Raw genomic sequence first — 25,288 nt, forward strand, 5'->3', positions numbered from 1 at the left:
TGTCAGGATCCTGAACTCGCCATCTCATGGTCACTGCTGCCCAGGTTGCCACCCACTTCTACTTCCTCTACCAATTCTTCCCTGTTTGTGAGCAGCAGGTCAAGAAGCGCACCACCCCTAGTTGGTTTCTTCAACATTTGCACCAGGAATTCGTCCCCAACACTCTCCAAAAACTTCCTGGATTGTCTGTGCACTTCTGTATTGCTCTCCCAGCAGATGTCAGGGTGATTGAAGTCCCCCATGAGAACCAGGGTTTGTGATCTGGAAACTTCTGTTAGTTGTCCGAAGAAAGCCTCGTTTACCTCATCCTCCTGGTCTGGTGGTCTGTAGCAGATGCCCACCACCACATCACCCTTGTTGCTCTGATTTCTAAACTTAACCCAAAGACTCTTTTCTCCAGTTACATACTGGAGCTCTGAGCAATCATACTGCTCTCTTACATGCAGTGCAACTCATCCACCTTTTCTCCTTTGCCTGTCCTTCCTGAACAGTTTATACCCATCCATGACAGTGCTCCAGTCATGTGAGTTACCCCAGCAAGTCTCTGTTATTTCAATCACATCATAGTTCCTTGGCTGTGCCAGGACTTCCAATTCTTCCTGCTTGTTTCCCAGGCTTCTTGTGTTCGTGTACATGCACCTAAGATAACTAGCCAATTGCCCTACTTTCTCAGTATGAATCAGGAGGCCTCCCCTGTTTGCACCCTCCTCCTTGTGTTTCCTCCTGGTATCCCACTTCCCCACTTACCTCAGGGCCTATGTCACCATCCTGCAGTGAACCTAGTTGAAAGCCCTCCTCACTAGGTTAGCAAGCCTGCCTGCGAAGATGCTTTTCCCTCTCTTCATTAGGTGGATCCCATCTCTTCCTAGCAATCCTTCTTCCTGGAACAACATTCCACGGTCGATAAATCCAAAGCCCTCTCTCTGACACCACCTGCATAACCACGCATTTACCTCCACAATTCGATGATCCCTCCCTTTGATGATCAAATATAGACACTCCTTCTGAGTCAGCACCAAGGTTTATTTTCCCGAGGAAATAAACCAGGACTAAAGTGAAGTTGTGTTCTGATTTTTTTCAGTGTAGGCGTTAACATGTGCTTATAGAATAATACCTAGCACTTCTAGAATGCATCTCTTCTTCAAGGCACTATACATATATTCACTAAGCACCTGATTCTGTGACTCTTCCTGACAGTGGGTAGCACTTTGCCCTCCAAGCACTCCTGTCAAAATCAGGCATTTGAAACAAACAGCAGTACGGGCAGAGAAAGGTACTATTAAATTAGTGTGGGTGGGCAGGTGGGTGGGATGGAGGTGGGGCAGAATTTGGCACTACAGGCCTGATCCAGAGGGCACTGAAGTCATTTGAAGTCTTTCCATTGATTTCATTAGCCTTTGTGTCAAACCCTAAATGAGATGGACCTCAACCAAATCCCGCAGATCTGAACACTACTGAGCTTTGTGGGTCACCCCATCTCTATAACCAGACAAACCAAACTGCCAGATTCCAGCTTTGCAGCTTGAGACAAATGATACTAATTAACAGGAGCACTTTCAAGTGATGGTTGTTTGCATCTCTATTTAGATGTGCTTTAAGTTTGTAAGTATCGTTATTGTAGCCAGAAAAGATGAACAAACTGTTCTCCTCTCCTACCTTCACCCATGTCCCCATATACACAAACCTTCATTTGTTTTAGGAACTAGATGCAAAGGGAACCATTTTTTTGAGCTATTGCAACACTTGAATATGTTTTCTTCCTATTCTGTGTTCCTTCCCCACCCTCCCCCCCCGTTTTGGTTGAGACATCAAATGCTGAAATTGCTCATCAGCTCAGTTGTGCAAACTCAAGAAATTGAACAGGCTTTGGGTAATTGGCTGAATTTTGGATGCTTATCTGAACTGACCTGAACTTGGACTTGCACTCTAAACATTTTGGGGTTTGTCAGTTGTTAGTAGGTGGGGACATCTGAAATCAATTTTGCAAGATGGACATTTTCAAACATCAAATTGCAGTAAATGGAATTTACTCTAGCCTTTAATTGAGCTTTAGTTCCTGGGCAGGTGGTTTTCTCCCTCCTGACACATTCCTTTGACTCATTACTGCTGTCTCATGTTGGGCCAATACTGGCTTGTGGATTTCAAAGGTAAACTTATGATTTTTGTTCTGTTCCGTAGTATGTTTTACTCCCAAACACAAATTCAGGTTCAACGCAAGTGGATAAGATCAGGAAACACAAGCTGAGAGTAGAAATAGCTCACTTGACTGGTGAGCAGGGCATGATGTGCAGCCAGAATAAATGGAAGCTGGATCCTTAAGGCATATTAAATTCAGCCACCTCTGGCTGCAAACATGACACTATATAATATTAAAAATACCAAACTAGAGGCTGTCTTGCTTTCATACATTTTCTCACTTGAAATGATTTTGGTGTATTTTTTTCTGTCTCCTATATCTGGACCAAATCCAGAGGACTTTATCCAGGCAAAGTATCCACTGAAGTCAATGAGCTTTTCCTAATTACAGAATGAGTAAGAAGCTCAGTGTTTGACCTTCTGTTTACCTACATGCTTATCTCCAACCTCTGCAAAAATCTGTAGATACATAAATGACAAAACTCTTTTGAGATGTACTGTCTCCTACTAGACTAATGAAGGTTCTAACTGGTGACATTCTGCTGGGAAAGTATCATTATAGCTTAAAGAATGTTCAGACCACATAGCATGAACCCACAGAGAGATGTTACTGATTTTGTAATGCAGTGAACTTCTGATTTTCTGCTGAAGCAAATTTAAGACTGATCATTTACCTTTTATAAATACCATGTTTAAAAATTTGCATTGTAATTGGTTAGTAAAAAGGTCTGTCGGGGTTGGGATGCTATAAAACTATGGCCACTGCTGGAGAAATTCTGCCCTGACTAAAACTCTCGGCAAAACTGTCAAAATTCAATAGGATTACAAGGGGCATCATTTAACGCAGAATTTGGCCCAGTGGATGTGCAGGAGCTGTTGCTTCCATACAGCAAGTCAAGAATTTAGGCCAGGCTCTAATAAAATCCCATAATCTGCTCTTGGCGAGCCCAGGACCAGGCCAGCATGCAAAGAAACAGGTATCTCATTCTTAAACTGGGGTATTGGAATCCCTGGGCCAGATCTTGGCCTGTGATATCAGCCATTTGAATTGCTCCAGTAGTGCATAAGGCCCCTTAAAGAGGAAATGGGTCCAGTTCTCCTGTGATTGGTTAGTTCCTTCCCAACTAGGCCTGATAGAGAGCACCTGGCCTCTGTGAAGACTCAGGCAGCAGTTGTGAAAAGGGAATAGGGAAGGAGCAGTAAGGAGTTGGTGACAGTTGCCTGTCAAGAACTCTATGAGACTTGAAAGCAGTAGTTAAGAGCTGCTGGTGAAGAGACCTAGTGCAGAGAGAGAACTGTTGGGAGAGTGCTATGGGTAGGAGTTGCTGGACAAAAATGGCCAGAGTGAGGGAACCCTGCTGAGTAGGAGACTTGTGCAGAGAGTCCTCGATAAAGGGGAAGAACCAGCTCAGTCAGTGCAGGCTGAGCCCAGGAACCAGAGAGTTGATTCTGGAGGGAGGTTTCCATGAGCAGGGGTGGGACTCCAAGCAAAGAGGCCCGAGGAGTGGAATGCTGCAGGGACCCCCCCCCCCTTGCAGAACAGCTGAGTTGAGGGCTGTGAGAGAAGAGCTGCAAGAAGCATGGAGAATTGCCAGACATGTGGAGGCCCTGGAATAGGGGCATAGTAATTGGAGGAATTGTTGGCTCATAGATGTGTGGCTTGGAGATGGGCCCTGGAGTGCAGGGCTGGAGGACCGCTGCATTTGAACCTGCCTTACTTTGGGATCGGAGGGCGGAATTCTGACTTGGAGGAGCTTGCTGAAGGTGGAATTGTAGTAATTATTCCTGAGTTCAGGTCTAGAATTGGACTCTGAGAGGGACATGATCATTAGTCTAATCTGTGGTGAAGAAGATGGGCAACTTGGTCGGCTTCAGGGACTGTAGGAGAAAACAGACAGGACTCACCTGTATCTCCACAGTCATGCAGGAGGGCAGCCTGGTGGTCGTGGCAGCCCTTTTATACGATACTTTCTTAAACAGTCAACTGGCGATTCGCTTTGTCCCAGAGAACTCCTCAGTGGTGTAGAGCTGGAGTCATAGCAAAGAGTGGACATACCCAGTAGCAAAAAGGAAACACGTGGGGCTGGGCATGTTTAAATATGACACCATCTCTATATCATCTGTTGCTGATCCCTTTTCCACTATGTCTGGGAAAGGAGAGGGTGTGGCCGGAGAACACTATGATTCCTGGCTGGTATAATGGCCCTTACAGGGCTTACACTGCTTCAGCTTATGGGGCTCGAGCCGAGAGTGCCCTAAATAGTGCCAGGCATGAATCAGCCATTCGCCAGCCACAGGTTTGAGGGGAAAGCAAAAAAAAAAAAAGCAAAAGCCATCACTTCCGCTCTGAAGTGTACCCCAAATGCTGATCTCATGCACCCGAGGATTCAAGCACCTAACTATATGTACTTTTCAGCTGCCATGCTAGAATATACTAGTGCACTAAGCATTACATATTGAACTAATAAATGTGGGTTTCAACGAAGTGCCTCAGGGAGTAAGGCACCTAATTCACATTGACTGTTGAGCCCCCCCTCCCATGTGTTGATAAAGTATTTTCAAAACAACATTTAATCTCATTTTCACTTGCACTAGGACGTTCTGGGGTGTGTGTTTGTAGGTTGTAGATAGCAGCACACTGCAGGTGGCGGAGAGCAAGCAGCAAATACCAGAGTGGTATTTTCTCGTCACATACATGGACTGTAGCCTTTCTGCCTTGCCTTATCATTCTAATGAAATTGTGCATCTTGCCAGCATGGGAGATGTACTATCCTACAAGATATTTAATCCTTTTAAAGAGCACATCCAGTTAGTATTAACATCTCAAGTGCACAGAGTTGAAGCTTTTCTGAAGAACTCTGGTGCAATTCAAGCATTAGGGTTAAGTTAATTGAATCATTGGTTGTCTTAATGAGTTGTTAATTCTTTCTTCTTATCATTTTTAGCAGAATATTCATATACCAAAGGGATCCGTATCTGGACTTGACATGTATGGCTAGTGAGGCAACACTAACTAACATGCCCAAATCCTTGATTTTTAGCTAGACTGGAGAAAACAGTGGCAGTAAGTTTAGCATCTGCTGCCTTCCTGGCCAAAGAATCTAGCTCTTTTCTATATAATAATTTATATACAATTTTATAATGTAATTACCCTCCTGGTCTGAGATGTGAATTTTTTGCTTCATAATGACTAGAAATAATCAGTTTGGCATATACCAGGACTTCCTGGATGCAGAATTTGCCACGGGTTCCACCATCCAACACAGAATGTAGACTTTTATTTAAAAAATAAATAAATCTTAGCCTTTAAGGCTGCGACGATATCCTTTGCAGTGTAAACAAATACAGTGATTAAATATCAAGGGCTGTAGATATCTCAGAGAGATGATTTCAGGCTACGGGCATTACTCATATTCTCAGCGTGATTGAACTCGGACATCAAATAATGTAAACTTGCTAATTGTTTTGCAGCTGGCCATTTAAGTGAAAAGTTGTTGTTAGAAGCAGTGGGAAAGCTAGTTGCTAACAAGGAACTAGAAAGTCAACAACCCTAATCCCCAAAATGATCACATGAAACCCTTCAAGAGAAGAAGGGAAAGAGTAGTTTCATACTACCCCTTCAGCTGTGCCTATAGCTTCAACTGTCCTCTGGCCCAATTACTTCCCCAGATGCCAAAAAGCTCCACATGTCCCTCTCAGAGCTGACAAAACTTTCAGCTTCCTCCTGACAGCTTCTCCAATACGGATGTATTGCTAATACAAAATACTGCAGCACAATGAAAATTGAACGTTTGCGCAATTGAACTGAATATCGAAGTAAATGACACTGGTGATACTTTAATGACGGTAGTTATTCAATTTCATAGGGGATTCAATAAAAGTTTCAATTTTAAAATTTGCTTGAGGGCTGCCATGGAAATCCGAGTCCTACAGAATCCAGGGCTCCCTGCTGCAGAATTTAGCTCCAGCTTGTAGCACAGCATGTGAGCTTTGGAAATGTATCACTTTAGTGTTGAAAGGATGGCTGCCCAAACGCCCTATTATATTAATGCAACTTCAGAGTGTCTTTTTGTGAATGGTGTTCTTTTAACAGCAGGGTGCTATAGTATATTACTGTATTTGCGGTAGATGGTATCGAGGGCAAAAAGTATATTTGCTGAATTACTGGATTCCATTTGAAGCTGTTGGTTGATGGGAGTTCCAGTGAATATCAAGAGGAAGATAGTTATTAAAATACTTGCAGAATAATGCAGTACTAGAGGTATGCTGCCAATAATTGAAACACTACATACAAGTACCCTGATACACCCCTTTTCATAAGCATGCTAATTTAGTGATGTGGTTGCACCTACTTTGTAATGTCATTGAAATTTAGAGATGAACGTAACTTAATCTGCTAGTATAATGCTGACAGACCCCAGTTGTAGGTTGGCAGGATTGAATCTGGGACCTCTGAAGCTAAATGCATGAGCCTCTACTGCATGAGCTAAAAGCCACATGGCTTTAGCTAAGGCTGTAGCATGAGCTAAAAGCCATATGGCTGTTAGCTAAGGCTATAGCAGATTTATTAATTTCTAAATGGTCTCGGTGCCACTACATGGGACAGAGCACCACACCCAAGAGGTGTGTGGGTTACACTAGGACACCTTATCTAGCTGTATCTTTTTCAGCAGACAGTGGCAGTAGTGCCATGCTCTCTACCTCCTGTTTCTTCATTGCCTCTTAACAGCACCCTGTTCTGGATGCTGTGTTGACCTAATGCCTCAGCTGTTAGTGACACCCACCTCTCCCCTGCAACATCAAAGCATACAAGAAAGATACTCGTTTAGAATCTGAACCCAACTGTACCCTCTGGCTGGTGCAGATTGAAAATAACAATGACTAATTAGTGGACCCATTTAGTCAATATCCATGGTCAGTTAATTCCCCCAGCCATTTGTCTGCCCCCGGTTACAGATAAGAGATATTTTATCTTCGGCATGCACCAGTAGCTAAAGTGATAACAAATACCTCATTTTGCTTTCTTTGATATTGGGATGTTCTGTACCTTCTAGTCCTTGTGGCTTTATTCTAAGCATTGTGGAAAAAGATGAACAGGGACTTAATTCAGTATGGAATTAAAGTAATTATGAAAGCAATTTCTAACATTCCCACAGAAGTTCATGTGGGAGTCAGGATGTATCTGAAGCTCCAAACACAAATGCTTCTGGAGAAATGTCAGCAGCAGAATGGCAAGTGTGGGTGTGGCTGGAGTGAGCAGATACAGGATATGCTAAAAATACACGCACACTAGGAGCAGCTGCAATGACCCCTTCCTGCATTATACAGTTAGGCCAAGTTGAATCTTACTCTGTTAGGGTATGTCTACACTAGAAAATTAGGTCAATTTTATCGAAGTAGATTTTTAAAAATCGATTTTATACACTTGATTGTGTATGTCCAAACTAAGTGCTTTAAGTCAGCAGAGTGTTTCCTCACTACCGTGGCTAGCATCGACTTACAGAGCAGTGCACTGTGGGAAGCTATCCCACAGTTCCCGCAGTCTCCGCTGCCCATTGGAATTCTGGGTTAAACTCCCAATGCCTGATGGGGCAAAAACATTGTTGCGTGTGGTTTTGGGTACATGTCATCAGTCGCCCCTCCCTCCGTGAAAGCAACAACAGACAATCATTTCATGCCTTTTCTCCTGGGTTACCCGTGCAGACGCCATACCACGGCAAGCATGAGCAAGTGCAGAATGGTGGTAGAATGTGCCTTTATGTTTAAAAGCTCACTGGCGCTGTTGGTCAGACCTCAGCACAACCAGCATTCCCAGTGTTATTGCTGGTTGCTGTGTGCTCCATAGTATCTGTGAGAGTAAGGGGGAGACATTTATGGCGGGGTAGGAGGTTGTGGCAAATCGCCTGGCGTCCAATCTTGAGCAGCCACACAGCAGGGTGGTTAGAAGAGCGCAGCAAGACGCGCTGTGTATCAGAGAGGCTTTGAAAACCAGTTTCATGACTGGCCAGGCTTCAGTGTGACAGTTGTGTGTGTTTCTCCTTGATACAAACCCGCCCCCTTTGTTGATTTTAATTCCCTGTAAGCCAACCACCCTCCCACCTTCGAAATAAAGTAGCTATTGTTTTGAAACCATGCATTCTTTCTTTATTAATTTTAAAAAATGAGATAACGGACAAGGTAGCCCAGATGGGGTGGGGAGGAGGGAAGGACAAGGCCACATTGCTTATGTTTGAATGACAGTTTTCTGTTGCTTAGGCCAACCTCTGGAGTGGAGCAGCTGGGGGCCCAGAGCCTCTCTCCACCTTCTCCCCCCTGCCTCGTTCTTGGGCGTCTGGGTGAGGAGGCTATGGAACATGAGGAGGAGAGTAGGCAGTTATACATGGGTGCAGAGGGTGTCTGTGTTCTTGTTGGCTTTTCTGCAGCTCCAACAGATGCTTCATCATGTCTGTTTGCTCTCCCATTAGCCTCAGCATCGCATCCTTCCTCCGCTCTTTGCACTCACTTAATTTTTTCCTGGCCTTCGCCACTGAATGCCTCCATGCATTAAGCTGTGCCCTATCAGTGTGGGAGGACTGCATGAGCTCAGAAAACATGTCATTGTGAGTGCGTTTTTTTTGCCTTCTAATCTGTGATAACCTCAGGGATGGAGATGATAGGGGGAGTGTACACTGTATGATTCTGGGGGTACTGCATGGTCACCTGTGCTGCTGAGTTCACCATGCTGACCAAACAGGAAATGAAATTCAAAAGTTCCCGGGGCTTTTCTTGTCTACCTGGCTAGTGCATCGGAGTTCAAAGTGCTGTCCAGAGCGGTCACAATGGAGCACTCTGGGATAGCTCCCAGAGGCCAATACCATCGATTTGCGTCCACACTATCCCAAATTCGACCCAGCAAAGTCAATTTTAGCGCTACTCCCGTTGCCGGTGAGGAGTACAGAAGTCGATTTTAAGAGCCCTTTAGGTCGATGGAACGGGGTTGCTTGTGTAGATGCAGCCATTATAAAATCAACCTAACGCGGCTAAATTTGACCTAACCCTGTAGTGTAGACCAGAGCTTAGAGCTACCCACAAACCCATGATTTTACTGCATGCTACAGTGACAGTGCATGACAGAAGATAACTACCCATTGACTCATACTCAGGTTCTCCTTTATCCCCTTATTTTCATACACAAAATTTACTGATTTGGGGGAAGCAAAAAAAGTACTGTAATAAATCTATGTAGGACTTCATAGTTGTCACACCCGTGTGCATCTTGACCACCTGGTATTTCCGGGCAATAGAAAGACTAGAATTAAGATCTTTGTGCTCTAAAAGAACAGGCCCTCCCCTCTAATGGAGAATCTCAATAAGCTGTTAGCTGTTTGCCATGGGCCCTATACTGCTAAGTGGTTCTGATTCCATCCGATGCAGGGCAGTGGTATTAGCCAGTTCTCAGTAATTATTAACTCCTTTCCCTTCACATTCTTAAAATGTTTTAGGGTAAAAACCATGAAAAGCACCTAAGTAATTTAGAGGCCCAAGTCACATTGACTTTCACTGAGTCACTTAGGTGCTTTTGAAAAATCTTACCCTAACTATCAAAAGTTGAGCAAGAGATCCCATTTAGTGACTGTATGACAACTGCCTATAAAGCAACGAAGGCAGCTTTATACTTGTCTGTACATTTGGCAAACTTTTTAACTGAATATGATAAGTGCATCAGTATACGAGTCCTATATCCTGTCATCAATCTTTTACTCTATGCCAAAAAAGCAGACTCTGTTAAGACTAAGTACATTTTGCTTTTTTGGGAAATGTGCAGGACTGAGTACATTGTGCTAAACAAACTAACTATAATAAAATACCTTGTTTGTTTTAAAATGGCTGTTTCTTTTTATAGATTAAGATCTTCTAGGACTTCCATTTTATCTCTTTAAAAATATGGTCCAGGATTAAACTTGGTAATTAAGGTCTCAACATAATAGCAATTAAGCATGCTTCAGCGTGCTATAGCCTTCTCTCAGTTATTGGGTGGGGTGAGCTGGAAGGGGATCAATATTCCCACGCTTGATTGTTGTGAGGGAAAAGGGTTTTCACTTTGTTCTCTCTTACTCCTCTATATGGTGCACAGGAGGAGCCTGAGGCCTTGTCTACACACAAACTTGCACCAGTTTAATCAAAACTGTATTTTAAAATTGATTTAGTTAAACCAGTCCACGTTTGTGAGTAAATCATCCCTTAGTGACTCCTACAATTCCTCCTCCCTTCCCCCCCTCCCTCAAAAGGGAGAAGGGAGGGAGATCATCTGGTGCAGTGGCTCTCATCCTTTGCAGAATACCCCTTTCAGGAGTCTGATGTATCTTGCAATCCCCCAAGTTTCACCTCACTTAAAAACTACTTGCTCACAAAATCAGACATAAAAATACAAAAGTGTCACAGCACAACCCTATTACTGAAAAATTGCTTTCTCATTTTTACCATATAATTATAAAATAAATCAATTGGAATATAAATATTGTACTTTTTAGTGTATAGTACATACAGCAATATAAACAAGTCATTGTATGAATTTATAGTTTGTACTGACTTTGCTAGTGCTTTCTATGTAACCTGTCGTAAAACTAGGTAAATATCTAGATGAGTTGATGTACTCCCTGGAAGACCTCTGTGTACTCCCAACACATATCCTGGTTGAGAACCACTGTTTTGGAGGTGTAAATACCTCCAGATCTTTCTAGAACTGAGAGCCCAGCTTCCCGGATGATTGTGAACTGCTGAGTACAGCATTTCATTGCTAGTATATAGCACAGGTAAGGTGTATGGCACTCTGTAATACACAAAAATAGAGAATGACCCTGCACTACTCAGCATAGTACGAGAAGCCAGGTCTATGCAGGGAACACTTTGCTCATATAGCTATACTATACCAGCAAAGTGTTCGTAGTGTAGATGCAGTTTGTACTGGTAAAACTCATGCTTTTGCCAGTATAGCTTATCTCAGCTCCAGCCCCGAGTGAAAAAAGCTATATCAGCAAAAGCTCATCTACATTAGGGGCTTTTGCTAACATGCTGGCTAGGGACTGCATCTCATCACTCCCCTGAGAGCTATGCTGGCTGAAGTTTGTAGAGTAGAGCTTCCCATGGGCACACAGAGTTCATTGGAAATGCAGAGGTGGAGATACTGTAGTAGGTATTTTTGATTGGTTTTTGCCTGATTATAAAGGGGGGGGATCAGTGAAACTGACTAGACTTTGTCAGAGCACAAAGTTTGCAAACTGTACAGCAAGTGACAGAAATGCTTTTTCTTTAGTCCATTAGTTATTTTAAGTGCTATTTATGACAGTGGGTAAAAATAGTTAGGCAAAAGTTTGATTCACAAGCTGACAATATGCCATTAACTGTCTTAAGCCACTGTGCCAGTAGTGAATCACTATTATTCTGTTCATTCTGCTCTATAGTATTTTGTGTAGGAACAGTTTTCTGTGCACTTCGCATATAAATAGCTTTTATGGACTGTTTGTCTGGCATACAAGGAGTGGTACTCATGTTCTGGGAAAGGGAAGAAGGAGAAGTATCAACACCAATGTTTCACTTCCTGCTACTCTTTGTTCTCTTATAGAGAAATTGCATCAGGTTCCACTGCTTCCACCCCTTTCTTTCTTTGGTCACTCCCAGCTGTCATGGTAAAGGCCTCCTGTTCTGTGTGGCTTAGATTCCCTCTCAGCAGCACCATTACCCCCCTTTCTCATTGCAGTAGCTTGGGTTCTGGTTCCTATCTACTCATTGCCCTTCCCTCCTCTTATTCCCAGCTGCTTCTACTCCCTTCGCTTCCCACATCAAAGCAGGGAGCTGCCCTACCCTCAACAGGTCATAGTAGGACTGCCGTCCTGAGATGCTCTGGCCTTTCTAGCTTCCCTTAAGGCCTGAATGTCCCCCTGCTGTGGGAGCGGATGTCTCCCTTCTTCATTGCTTCTGGAAGAGGGGTCTGCAACTGTGTGTGTGTTTAAAAACTGAGGTTTAATTTGCCCTTTATGGGGGATGGTGTTTGAAGGGGAGGGTGTCTGTTTGGCAAACTGAAATGAGGGTGGGCCATTGCTTTACGCTGCTCTGCACCTAAGCCTAAAGAAATTGACACGTCTCCTTGGCTTCGACTTTTTAGCCCAGTCTGTACTAGAAAAATGCCCCTTTACAACTTGCAATGGGGCAATTAAACCTGGCCATTGTGAATCTGTTCAGCCTGTCCCTATAACCAGGGGTTCTCAGCTTTTTTCTTGCTGAGGCCTACCCCAATATGCTATAAAAACTCCACGACCCACCTGTGCCACAACAACTTTTTTTCTGCATATAAAAGCCAGGGCCCATGTGAGGGGGTAGCAAGCAAGCCAATTGCCTGGGGCCCCCATGAAGCTACATTGCTCAGGCTTCGGCTTCAGTCCTGCGTGGCAGGGCTCAGGGCCCCAGGATTCAGCCCCATGTGATGGGGTTTTGGCTTTCTGCCCTGGGCCCCAGCGAATCTAACGCTGGCCCTGCTTGCGGTCCCCCCAGGAGCCCCAGACCCCAGGTTGAGAACCACTACATATAACCACTTCCTTCAATCATTGCACTGCAGCTTCCAAAACAGAAAACTTGTATGAATAAAATCACTGAAATTGCAGTAGCTCAAAGCTAGAAAAAAACAGGAATACAAGAGAGAGTGCACAGAGTAGTCACAGAAAGGGTTGCATGAGCATTAGGGACTGTGCTGCGAAGACCACTTGCAATGGTGCCCCTGAAGCGCCAACACTTTCTATTCACATTAGCATTAGAATGACATTGTGTGTGCCTGCATAAGGTATGCTGGTGATAGGCAAATGCAATTTCAAATTGGCTGGTAATATTTGTTTACCATTGCAAACGCTTTTGAATGTGTGCATTAAGTATGTTATAACTGCTGCAGGAGCTTGTAGTAGAAATATAAACAAACTGGGAGGCAGTTTGTCTCTTGCCCGATGAAATTAACTAATGGCTACATTTAGTGTAATTTTATCACAAGTTGTTGTAAACAGATAGTTAAGGGTTAATGTCTCTTTTACCTGTAAAGGGTTAAGAAGCTTAGTAAACCTGGCTGACACCTGACCAGAGGACCAATGAGGGGACAAGATACTTTCAAATCTTGGTGGAGGGAAGTCTTTGTTTGTGCTCTTTGTGTTGTTGTTGTTCGCTCTCGGGACTGAGAGGGACGGGACATCAATCCAGGCTCTCCAAATCTTTCTAAATCAGTCTTTCATGGTCCAAACTTGTAAGTAGCCAGGCAAGGCGGATTAGTTTTAATTTTATTTTTCTCAACTTGTAAATGCTTCTTTTGCTGGAAGGATTTTTACCTCTGTTTGCTGTAACTTTGAACCTGAGGCTAGAGGGGGTTTCCTCTGGGCTATATGAATCTAAGTACCCTGTAAAGCATTTTCCATCCTGATTTTACAGAGATAATTTTTACCTTTTCTTTCTTTAATTAAAAGTTTTCTTTTTAAGAACTTGATTGATTTTTCCTTGTTTTAAGACCCAAGGGGATTGGGTCTGAACTCACCAGGGATCGGTGGGGGGAAAAGGATGGGGGATGGTTAATTCCTCTTTGTTTTAAGATCCAAGAAGTTGGGGTCTGTGTGAAGCCTCTCAAGGCAACCCAGGGAGGGGAAAGTCTGGGGGGGGGGGGAAAATGGTTAATTTCTCCTTGTGTTAAGATCCAAGGAGTTTGGATCTGTGTTCCCCAGGGAAGGTTTTGGGGAAACAGAAAGTGTGCCAGTCACTGATCTCTGGCTGGTGGCAGTGTTACCAGATCTAAGCTAGGAATTAAGTTTAGAAGGGTCCATGCAGGTCCCCACAACTGTACCCTAAAGTTCAGAGTGGGGGAGGAAACCTTGACACAAGTCTTGCAGTATTTGGTGTTTCCCCTAAAGCTCCTGCCCCTGGGTTCAACACATGAGAACCTCAGCGTTTAAGTTTTTTTAAAAAGTTAGTTTTTAGTCCTCGTGGTTACAGAGGAAAATGAAAGAAAAGGTGAAAATGTGAACCCAAAGGGCTCCAAACACCAGAAGACAACTCCCCACTCTCCATCCCAAGTTTATTACTTTTTAAAACTCACGAGTTTTATTCTAATCTCGTGATTTTTGAATGCCTAGGTTGAAAATAGTGATGATACTTGATTTTAAAGAGGCACTATTAAAGTTAGGTTTAAACCTCCTGATAGTGCATTCTGTTTGGGATACAAATCCTTTTCCCCAGAATTTCTGTGGTGCCCACTGATCTTTTTGATATGTATAGTATATAGTATGGTATAACAGCATTTACTCAAACACCACTTAACTGACACACTATGGCACATTTCAGCATTGTCTTACAGCATATGTAACTTTCAGGTTACTCCTGATTAACTGAACCATCATTTCTCTATCTGTTTTCAATGTCTCAGAAATATTTTGAATAACCAGAATTTTGATCAATGGTATGTTTGTGTGTACTGCACCTAACACAATGGGGCCCTGATGTGGTTGGCCTCTAGGCATTACTGCAATCTAAATGTTAAATAATAATAAATTACTAATGCTGTGCAATCAAGATCGTAATATAAGAGCCTCGTACAGTGCAAAATGTGAATTCTCCATCATCTGTCACCCCGGTTGCTGTTTGACTTTGGCATACAGTGGGATTAAAGACTTCAGTCTTAATGGTGTACAGTAACTCCTAACTTAAAGTCGTCCAGGTTAACATTGTTTCGTTGCTGATCAATTAGGGAACATGATTGTTTCAAGTTGTGCAATGCTCCCTTCTAATGTCGTTTGGCAGCCGCCTGCTTTGTCTACTGCTTGCAGGAAGAGCATCCCGTTGGAGCTAGCTGGTGGGGGCTTGGAACCAGGGTGGACTGGCAGCCCCCCTATCAGCTCCCCGCTCCCCTAAGTTCCCTGTGCAGCAGCTGCCTGCAGTTCAGCTGTGTCCCTCCTCCCACTGCCATGTGCTGCTCCTGCCCTCTGCCTGGGAGCTGCTCCCCGAGACTCCTGCCTGCTGTGCAGGGAGAGGGAAGGAAGAGGAGGGCTAATGTCAGGGTGTCCCCCTCCCTCCTGCTCCTTCACCCCGCTTACCCCATCTTCCATAGAGCAGGGCTCAGGATGGAGAGAGCTTGCAGCAGCTGCCTTCTCAGCAAGCTGATTTAATTAACAAGGCAGTGTACTTAAGGGAAATGCGCATATCTCCCTCCATTCCTGCTGCCTTGTGTAGAGAGAGAGTTAACCCTTGAGGGCTCAGCCAATTGATAGTTCATCATTTAGCAGTAGGGGAAATATCCCATCCTCTGACTCCTCTACCTTAACCAAGCTTCACAATCATCATCACTGTGTACCACTATTAAATTTTGTTTAAAACTTATACTCGTGTGTGTGTGTGTGTGTGTGTGTGTATATAGTCTTTTGTCTGGTGAAAAAAATTTCCCTGGAACCTAACCCCCTCATTTACATTAATTCTTATGAGGAAATTGGATTCTCTTAACATCGTTTCACTTAAAGTCGCATTTTTCAGGAACATAACTACGTTAAGTGATGAGTTACTTTTGAGTTTCCTATAAAGTAAAGTATTATAGGGAGGGTTATACTGAGTTGTTAGTTTTGTACCCAAAGATCAAAACCACTCTGCTCTTAAGAGTATCTGGAACTTTTGACCCTGCTGATTACTGGTAGTGAACTGCTCATGGAACTAGTTGACTCTCTTAATTGCAGTGAGTAACAAAAGTCACATCTGATGGAAATGAACTAGCCATATACAGCATGTTGCTTACTGGAGAGAAGGGGCTAGAAGAATTCTTTTAATGAATTCCACTCATTGTCATTATCCTGGTTGCCCTTAAAATGTCATTCCTTACATGGTATTGAAAAGGCTGTAGTAAAATGTGATCCATTTCCACTCCTCCCATTCAAATTCATTTAACACTCAATGTATGTCAAAACTGCAATGTAAACCCAGGGTTAGTAGGACTTGAGTTAACAGACCGTGGGTTTGTTAATCTAGGGCTTGAGCATCTACACTAATTTGTAACCCCAGGTTAGGAACTGTTGAACCCTGGATCACAACCTGGAGCTCTGATGTCTATACTGCATGAAGTGGGCCCAAGTCCAACCACCCATATCCCAGACTTCCTTTGTTTGTGGTGCATTGTGGGAAAACTTGACTGTCCAACAAACTTCACTGTCCAGAGGACAAAAAGTCAGCCCATGGGATTGTGGGATACTTTTGGCAGATTCCCAGAGCACTGCGCCACAATAGGGCTCGAACCTTGGGTCCCAGCTTGCCTCATGCTCGGACCCTCTATCCCTGCCTGCGTCCAAGCCCTGCATTAGTGTGATTTGTGTGTAGTTGGAAGGAGGGTTAGGTTTGAGCCTGAGTTTGAACCCGGCTTACATTGCAGTGTAGACATACCCTCATTGTTAGGAATAACTGTACAAGAAAGATGAGAAATCCAAATAGAGGAGTAATTGAAGCGGCAAATTTCCATCATGGCTCCTCTTATATCCTATCATCTGAATCACCCCTTATGCGCACATTTTCTTTCCAACAATTAACTGTCCACAATTATTATTATCTACATTATTCAATTGAACATGAGGTGTACTGCGAGGAAATTACGCTGAAAAGATTCTGTGATCTGTACTGGCTCAAGGAATTCCTTTTATGTAATATCCTTAGAGATGGCTTTGCACCAAAACCAAGGCTCCAAACAATTCCAGACTTCGGGGAAATTGCGGTCAGCCTTTCAATGCTGATGGCCCATGCATCTGAGCCTGGGTGGGTGGCCTGAGCCTCTGCCAGTGCCAAAATGTCCACATGACTATTTTTAGATCATGCCAAGCCTGCATGAGTCTGTCTACCTGGGCTGGGTGGCTCACTGCAGTGTAGACATACATTGATCAGTGAATTTAGAGTAACCTGTGGATATGGAGAGCAATTGATCACAGTCTTATTTATAACAGTGCTTACCATATTTGAAGACTTATCAAGTTTCCCTCTTCCTCTGTCTTCTTTTCTCAAGACTAAACATATTTAGTTTTTTTTAACCTGTCTTTATAGATCAGATTTTCCAAACATTTTCATTTTTGTTGCTTTCCTCTGGACTCTCTACAATTTGTCCAATGTGGAACCCAAAACTAGACACACTACTCCAGCTGAGCTCACCAGTGCTGGCTGGACAATTACCTCTTGTGTCTTATATACAATGCTCTTGTTAATATGCCCCAGAATATTTGCCTTTTCCACAACTGCATCATATTGTCAGCTCATACTCAATTTGTGATCCACTGTAAACCCCAGACCCTTTTCTGCAGTACTACCACCTCACCAGTTATTCCCCGTTTTGTATTTGTGCATTTGATTTTTCCTTCCTAAGTGAAATACTTTGCACTTGTCTTTGTTTAATTTCAACTTGTTGATTTCAACCAATTCTCAATTTGTTGGGGTCTTTTTGAATTCTTATCCTGTTCGCCAAAGTGCTTGCAACCCCACCCAGCTTAGTGTCATGTGACAATTTTATAAGCATACGCTCCACTTCGTTATCCAAGTCATTAATGAAAACGTTGAATAATACTGGACCCAAAACAGACCCCTGTGGGACCTCACTAGTTACCTCCTCCCAGTGTGACAGTGAACCATTGATAACTGCTCTTTGAGTGTGGTCTTTCAACCAGTTGTGCACCCACATTATAGTGATTTCATCCAGCCCACATATCCCTATAGTTTGCTTATGAGAGTGTGCAAACTAGACTCTGTCAAAAGCTTTACTACAATCAAGGTATATCATGTTTACCTCTTCCCCACATCCACTGGGCCAGTAGCACTGTAAACCGACGAAAGTAGTTTGGTTTTACATGATTTATTCTTGACAAATCCATGTTGGTGGTTATCCTCTCTGTGCTTACTAATTGATTGTTTAATAATTTGTTCTAGTATTTTTCCAGGTATCAAAGTTAGCCTGACTGGTCTATAATTCTGCAGGGTCTCTTTGCTAATGGTTCCGGGATGGCTTCAGCTAATTCTTTAAATACCGTAGGGTGAATTTTGTCAGGCCCTGCTGACTTGAATACATCTAACTTCTCTAAATACTTTTTAACCTGTTTGTTCCCTACTTTTGGCTTGTGTTCCTTACCCCTTGTTAATATTATGTTAAGTATCTATTCACAATTAATTTTTTTAGTGAAGATTGAAGCAAAATGGAGGGAATATTTTTAAGACAATAGGGCTCCACACCCAGGGGTGGTAGGTTGAACTCCATACTGGAATTTGTGTTTACTCTATGCTTGTGAAAGTATTTTACTTTCTTATTTTATAATAAGCACATGAGGAAGAAATCTTGTTGATTTACAACTGTTTATTTCTGCTGAGTTGTTCCACCACTGTATACAATGGTTCCTAACTATTTTTGCAGGAGCCCCCTTTGGCTTGTTTCGGCAGATGGGTGTTCCCATTCCCTTCACATCCCTTTGCATCATGTCTCAACACAGTTCCGTTGCATCTCATTTCCTCTGTTCTTTACTTTACCTCTCCTGTCCTTCCTCTGTCCTCTTTTACCATCCTGTTATCCCCCCCTCATTTCCCCCTCTTTATGTTTTATTTTTAGTCCTTTTGGCTCTTTCATTATTTTTTGACTCCCCATCATAGAAGCTCTATCTTCTCTATTCTTTACTTGACAGAAGATACAAGCTGCTCAGGGACCATGCTGTGAACATGCTGCCAGGCTTGAGAATTCCATAGTCATAGGTCACGTGGCTGCATTTAGTGGCAGGGGAACACGAACAAGAGAAGCTTGAGTGAGGAAGTTGCTGCCCTGTAAGCATGAGATGCTCCCACCGCTGGCTATATTAGGGATTACTGCTGACATGGGGAGGACAGGTAAGCATTTTCAAAGAGCTGACAGGTGCTTACCTACAGCTGTAGGAGCATGCATGTTTGGGGGTATGGTGAATCTGAAGTCAAGCATGAATTCATCCCTAAGGCCAGGTCATTCATTTGCATCTGCTTCTTTTGGGTATATAAAAAGTCCAGCAATGGAGTAGTCCTCTGGGGCAAGGGGTTCCCGGCTTCCGATTGGGTCAGGGTCTCGTGGTCCAGACTCTTCTGTTTTCAAGGCCTTCCCTCGACTAGATTTTCCCACACCAAGGGTAGACTTTTGTCTTTGGCAATCCCTAGGTAGTGGTACATGAGCCCAGGCCCAGCCTCTCCACCAGGTTCCATTCAAAGTGCTATATTTCTGCAGCCCTGGATACTTCCTACCAGCCCCTCTCTTCCCAATGGATAAAATCATTTATTAGCTGAACTCAAAGATAAAGTCCTTTGAAGAGGTGTGACTTCCTCCTTCCAGGAGTTGACCAATTCCCTATAAACAGACCTCAGGAACTCCTGCCGTGCTCCTTCGCAGGAGCTCTGAATATAAATCTCTTAACCTCCACTGTCTGCCACCCCCTGAGCTGCTCTGCTCCCCTTTTCATAGAATCATAGAATATCAGGGTTGGAAGGGACCTCAGGAGGTCATATAGTTTAACCCCCTGCTCAAAGCAGGGTCAATCCCCAACTAAATCATCCCACCCAGGGCTTTGTCAAGCCTGACATTAAAAACCTCTAAGGAAGGAGATTCCACCACCTCCCTAGGTAACCCATTCAAGTGCTTGACCTAGTGAAATAGTTTTTCCTAATATCCAACCTAAACCTCCTCCACTGCAACTTGAGACCATTGCTACTTGTTCTGTTATCTAGAACAGTCTAGAACCATCCTCTTTGGAACCCCCTTTCAGGTAGTTGAAAGCAGCTATCAGATCCCTCCCTCATTCTTCTCTTCTGCAGACTAAATAATCCCAGTTCCCTCAGCCTCTCTTCATAAGTCATGTGCTCCAGCCCCCTAATCATTTTTGTTGCCCTCTGCTGGACTCTTTCCAATTTTTCCACATCCTTCTTGTAGTGTGGGGCCCAAAACTGGACACAGTACTCCAGGTGAATCCTCATCAATGCCAAATAGAGGGGAATGATAACGTTCCTCGATCTGCTGGCAATGCTCCTACTTATACAGCCCACAATGCCGTTAGGCCTTCTTGGCAACAAGGGCACACTGTTGACTCATATCCAGCTTCTCATCCACTGTAACCCCTAGGTCCTTTTCTGCAGAACTGCTGCCTAGCCACTCGGTCCCTAGTCTGTAGCAGTGCATAGGATTCTTCCATCCTAAGTGCCCTTGTCCTTGCTGAACTTCATCAGATTTCTTTTGGCCCAGTCCTCTAATTTGTCTAGGTCCCTCTGTATCCTATCCCTACCCTCCGGTGTATCTACCACTCCTCCCAGTTTAGTGTCATCTGCAAACTTGCTGAAGGTGCAATCCACGCCATCCTCCAGTTCATTAATTAAGATATTGAACAAAACCGGCCCCAGGACCGACCCTTGCGGCACTCCGCTTGATACAGGCTCCCAACTAGACATGGAGCCATTGATCACTACCTGTTGAGCCTGACTATCTAGCCAGCTTTCTATCCAACTTATAGTCCATTCTTTCAGCCCATACTTCTTTAACTTGTTAGCAAGAATACTGTGGGAAACCGTATCAAAAACTTTGCTAAAGTCAAGGAATAACATGTCCACCACTTCCCCCTCATCCACCGAGCCAGTTTTCTCATCATAGAAGGTAATTAGGTTAGTCAGGCATGACTTGCCCTTGGTGAATCCATGCTGACTGTTCCTGTTCACTTTCCTCTCCTCTAATTTCTTCAAAATTGATTCCTTGATGACCTGCTCCATGATTTTTCCAGGGACTGAGGTGAGGCTGACTGGCCTGTAGTTGCCCGGATCCTCCTCCTTCCCTTTTAAAAAGATGGACACTATATTAGCCTTTTTCCAGTCATCCGGGACCTCCCCCTATCGCTCTAAGTTTTCAAAGATAATGGCCAATGGCAATCAAATCTGCCAACTCCTTTAGCACCCTCGGATGCAGTGCATCTGGCCCCATGCGCTTGTGCTCGTCCAGCTTTTCTAAATAGTCCTGAACCACTTCTTTCTCCACAGAGGGCTGGTCACCTCCTCCCTGTACTGTGCTCTCCAGTGCAGTAGTCTGGGAGCTGTGAAGGCAGAGGCAAAAAAAAAAAGCAATGCTTACATTAGCTTTTTCCACATCCTTTGTCACTAGGTTGCCTCCCTCATTCAGTAATGGGCCCACACTTTCCTTGACCACCTTCTTGTTGCTAACATACCCGAAGAAACCCTTCTTGTTACTCTTAACATCCGTTGCTAGCTGCAATTCCAAGTGTGATTTGGCCTTCCTGATTTCACTCCTGCATGCCTGAGCAATATTTTTATTCTCCTCCCTGGTCATTTGTCCAATCTTCCACTTCTTGTAAGCTTCTTTTTTGTGTTTAAGATCAGCAAGGATTTCACTGTTAAGCCAGGCTGGTTGCCTGCCATATTTACTATTCTTTCTACACATCGGGATGGCTTCTTTCTGCAACCTCAATAAGGCGTCTTTAAAATACAGCCAGATCTCCTGGACTCCTTTTCCCCCTCATGTTATTCTCCCAGGGGATCCTGCCCATCAGTTCCCTGAGGGAGTCAAGCGCTTTCTCCAACCTGTGCATGTTTTGCATGTGTGGTGGGGCCAGAGCAGCTTTTTAACCCCTTCCTTTCCAGTGTGGGGTTTGTATGCCCCATCACAGTGAGATATAGGATACTGGGCTAGATAGTCCTTTGTTCTATATCATTATGGCAATATTTAAATTATATTCTTAAATCAGTTTGTTACCACTGACACTATCAACACATTAGGATTCCTATACTCAAAACATAAAACTCAGAAACGTGTATACATCTATCTTTTAGCCTCGCATGTAAAATCGAGCTTCCTAGATCCTCTGTCAAGACTGTTCATAAGGACCTAATTCCTCTTTGGCCTTTAAGTGAGAAGTACAGTGTGCACAAGGCCAAACTACTGTTTTACTAGGCAACTCACTTCCCTGATGTATTTTTAACGAACAGCAAAATGGTCATCATACATCTCTCTCATGCTTCTAATTGTTGGCATAAATCTGGAAACCTGTATTAATAGGGCTAGATATCTATTTTTCTGTTTTATATATTCTTAAACCTGTTTGGATTCTTGTATAATTGTATTCAGTTGTCCTCCTACTCATATTTTTTTAAAATAATGGTGGTGTAGCAAAGTGAAATAAATTTATTTTGCTAAAGTTGCATTGTTGACTTCAGCAAGTCTGTTTTATTCACTCATGAGAACATACCACAGCAAGCAACTAGAGAAAGAGTTTAGATCCACTGTTGTTAGTTATTCAGTATTTTTTTAAAAAAACATTGAGGTATGTGATGAACTGTTCTCACCCCACCCAGAAGTTCAGGACGGAAGAATCTGTCATTCTAATTAAACAAGAGATCACAGATATCTGCCTTTAGTGTGGGGACCTGTAAAGTATCAAGGCAGAGCCAACTGTAGGCAAGCAATGAGTCACCCTAGAAAAGGGATGTGCCCTGGGAAGTCAGGGGCTGGGCACTGACTAACTATATTTAGTCAGAGAGAAGGTGGGGTGGAGAGGAACGTGGGCAGGATGAGCTGCTCTGTACATTTGGGAGTTGGCTGAAGCAAGCAACCACTTAAACGTTATTTTAGCTAAAGAAAGCTGGGATTGCATTTATGTGTAGCACTTAAAGTGGTGGTACACTTTTAATCCCTGTGCTGTTCTGCAATAAATTGCACAGTGGTATTGTCTAAACTATATATTGGCGTGTAGACTTTCTTTTTTTAAATGGCCTTCCCCTGACTGCCATATCCCAAGAGCATTGTGGTAATTTAAGGGTAGTGACTGCACTAAATTTTTATAGTAGGTATATTTTAATATGCTGTTTCATCTTTGCATTTCTTCTCATTCTAATAGTTTTTTAATGGTGATTATGTTGTATCACATCGAGACCCTTTCCTAGAGATGGATCCCAGGGCATTTTATAAATTATAGTTTCTGTATAAATTATTGGGCTAATTCTACCTTTAGATACATACAAATGGACACATGCACACACTCCTATTAAGAAATGGTGTGTCTTGGGGGCGGGGGGCAGAATTTGGCCTTATGTACTGTCATTGTAAGGCAGTCAATTTTTTGGTGAAACATGCTAAATCTTTACCAAGCATATTGTAAAACTACACAATATCTCAATTTTAGGACAGGTAGAGAAGAATGTGATATTGAATGAAAGAGAGAATTTCAGGTAGGCAGATTATATCCATTTTGGGATTTGGCCAGAATGCTGACATTAGGTTAATATCCTTGCCCTTCTGAAGAGTACTGTGGGATTTTTCACTACTTAATGTTTTACATCTCATTTGAATGATTTTAATTCCAGCAGCATAGTGCCAGTGTGCACCCTACTGAGATGATGTTCAAAGACAAGAGTCCAAAAAGCTTCCTAAGTGGCTTTCCAAAGGACTCTCCTTCGATTAGTTATCTGGCCATAATACAAGAAGCCAAGCTTCTCCACCCAGAAACCCACTTAGAGCAGATCAAAATATCCCAGGACTACATATTCAACACCCCATAGTTAGTTGCTACAATTTTAGTAGTTTAGTAGCTGTTACACAAATGTAACTATGACATTTTAAAAGAAAAGAGATGAGGTCAAAGTTTGAAACAAACCTCTTAATTATGCAAGCAATATTTGCAGCAGTACCTCTTCACAGGTCACTGACTGCACAAAATAGATGCACTTGCAAAATTTGCAGGAGTCTTTAGGGAAGCTGTTAGAAAACACATTCCAAAAGAGATCAAAATGTTTATTGGAATCACAAAATGCGCAAAACAATTGTCAGTTTTTAAAAGATAAGGTTAATCCATAAACCATCAAAGGAAAGTATTATCAGCTGCTCAAAGAGAGAGCTGCTCTGCAGAATGACTCCACTTTTCCTCCCTTGTTTGATTGTTGATGATTCCTTTGACAGACATCTGTTCAGAACAGTGGTTAACTGACTAATAGTGTTTCTTTTATCAAAATATCAGCACAAGAAAATTCATCTATGACTCCACCATCCAACACTGTTCAGTCAACTGCAGGTAAGACTACATCCTTTTATAATCTGTTTAGAACAGTCACATTAATCAATGATGTTTCATAGATTCTTGAAGTTTAAGGGCACAAGGGAGGATGGATAGCTCAGTGGTTTGAGCATTGGCCTGCTAAACCCAAGGTTGTGAGTTCAATCGTTGATGGGGCCTCTTAGGAATCTGGGGCAAAAATCAATACTTGGTCATGCTAGTGAAGGCAGGGGGCTGGACTCAATGACCTTTCTGGGTCCCTTTCCAGTTCTATGAGATAGGTATATTTCCATATATTATATTATTAGATCTTTTAGTCTGACCTAGTGTATAGTACAGGCCATTAAATTTCATTCAGATACCCCTGTATTGAGTCCAATCACTTGTCTTTGGCTAAAGCATATTATCCAGAAAAGCATCCAGTCTTGATCTGAAGACATCAATAGATGTTACCTTTGGTAGCTTGTTCCAATGATTAATCACCTTTACTGTTTAAAAATGTGTGCCTTATTTCTCATTTGAATTTTGTCTGGCTTCAGCTTCCAGCCTTTGGATCTCTTTATGCCTTTCTCTGCTAGATTAAAGAACCTTTAGTACCTGGTATTTTCTTCCTGTAAAGGCATTTACACACTATAATCAAGTCACCACACACCTTCTTTTAAATAAGCTCTTTAAATTGCTCACATTAAGGCATTTTCTCCAGCCCTTGAACCATTTCTGTGGCTTTGTTATGCACCCTTTCCAATTTTTCAATCTTTTTTACAATGTGGACTCCCAAACTATATATACTATTCCAGTATTTATCTCACCAATGCAGTATTCAGAAGTAAAATCGCCTCCCTACTTACTGCTCCCGGGTTTATACATCCAAGGATCGCATTAGCCCTTTTAACCATGGCATCACACTTGGAGCTCATGTGGAATTGCTTGACCACTATGATCCTTAAACCCTAATAAATCCTTTCCTAGGTTATTGCTTTCTAGGATACAGACCCCCATTCTCTAGACATGGCCTGTATTGCTTGTTCTTAGGTGTATAACTTTTCATTTGGTTATATTAAAATGCATTTTATCTGAGTGGACCCAGTCTA

General features: G+C 42.9%; 1 protein-coding gene across 15 annotated transcripts in view; it reads left to right on the top strand.

Moving 5' to 3' along the window:
- EMCN (endomucin) overlaps nt 1-25,288 on the top strand; it is a 187,676-nt gene that overhangs the window by 87,074 nt on the left and 75,314 nt on the right. For 14 of the 15 annotated variants that reach the window (XM_045019565.1, XM_045019563.1, XM_045019570.1 and 11 more), the window contains one exon: nt 24,162-24,215. In XM_045019565.1, the coding sequence (XP_044875500.1) occupies nt 24,162-24,215 (54 nt within the window). Of the gene's footprint in view, nt 1-18,821; nt 19,021-24,161; nt 24,216-25,288 lie in introns of those variants that run through there. The other variant, XM_045019566.1, reaches the window with a different exon arrangement.

The sequence above is a fragment of the Mauremys mutica genome, chromosome 5 (assembly GCF_020497125.1).
Source record: "Mauremys mutica isolate MM-2020 ecotype Southern chromosome 5, ASM2049712v1, whole genome shotgun sequence".
NCBI lineage: Eukaryota > Metazoa > Chordata > Testudines > Geoemydidae > Mauremys > Mauremys mutica.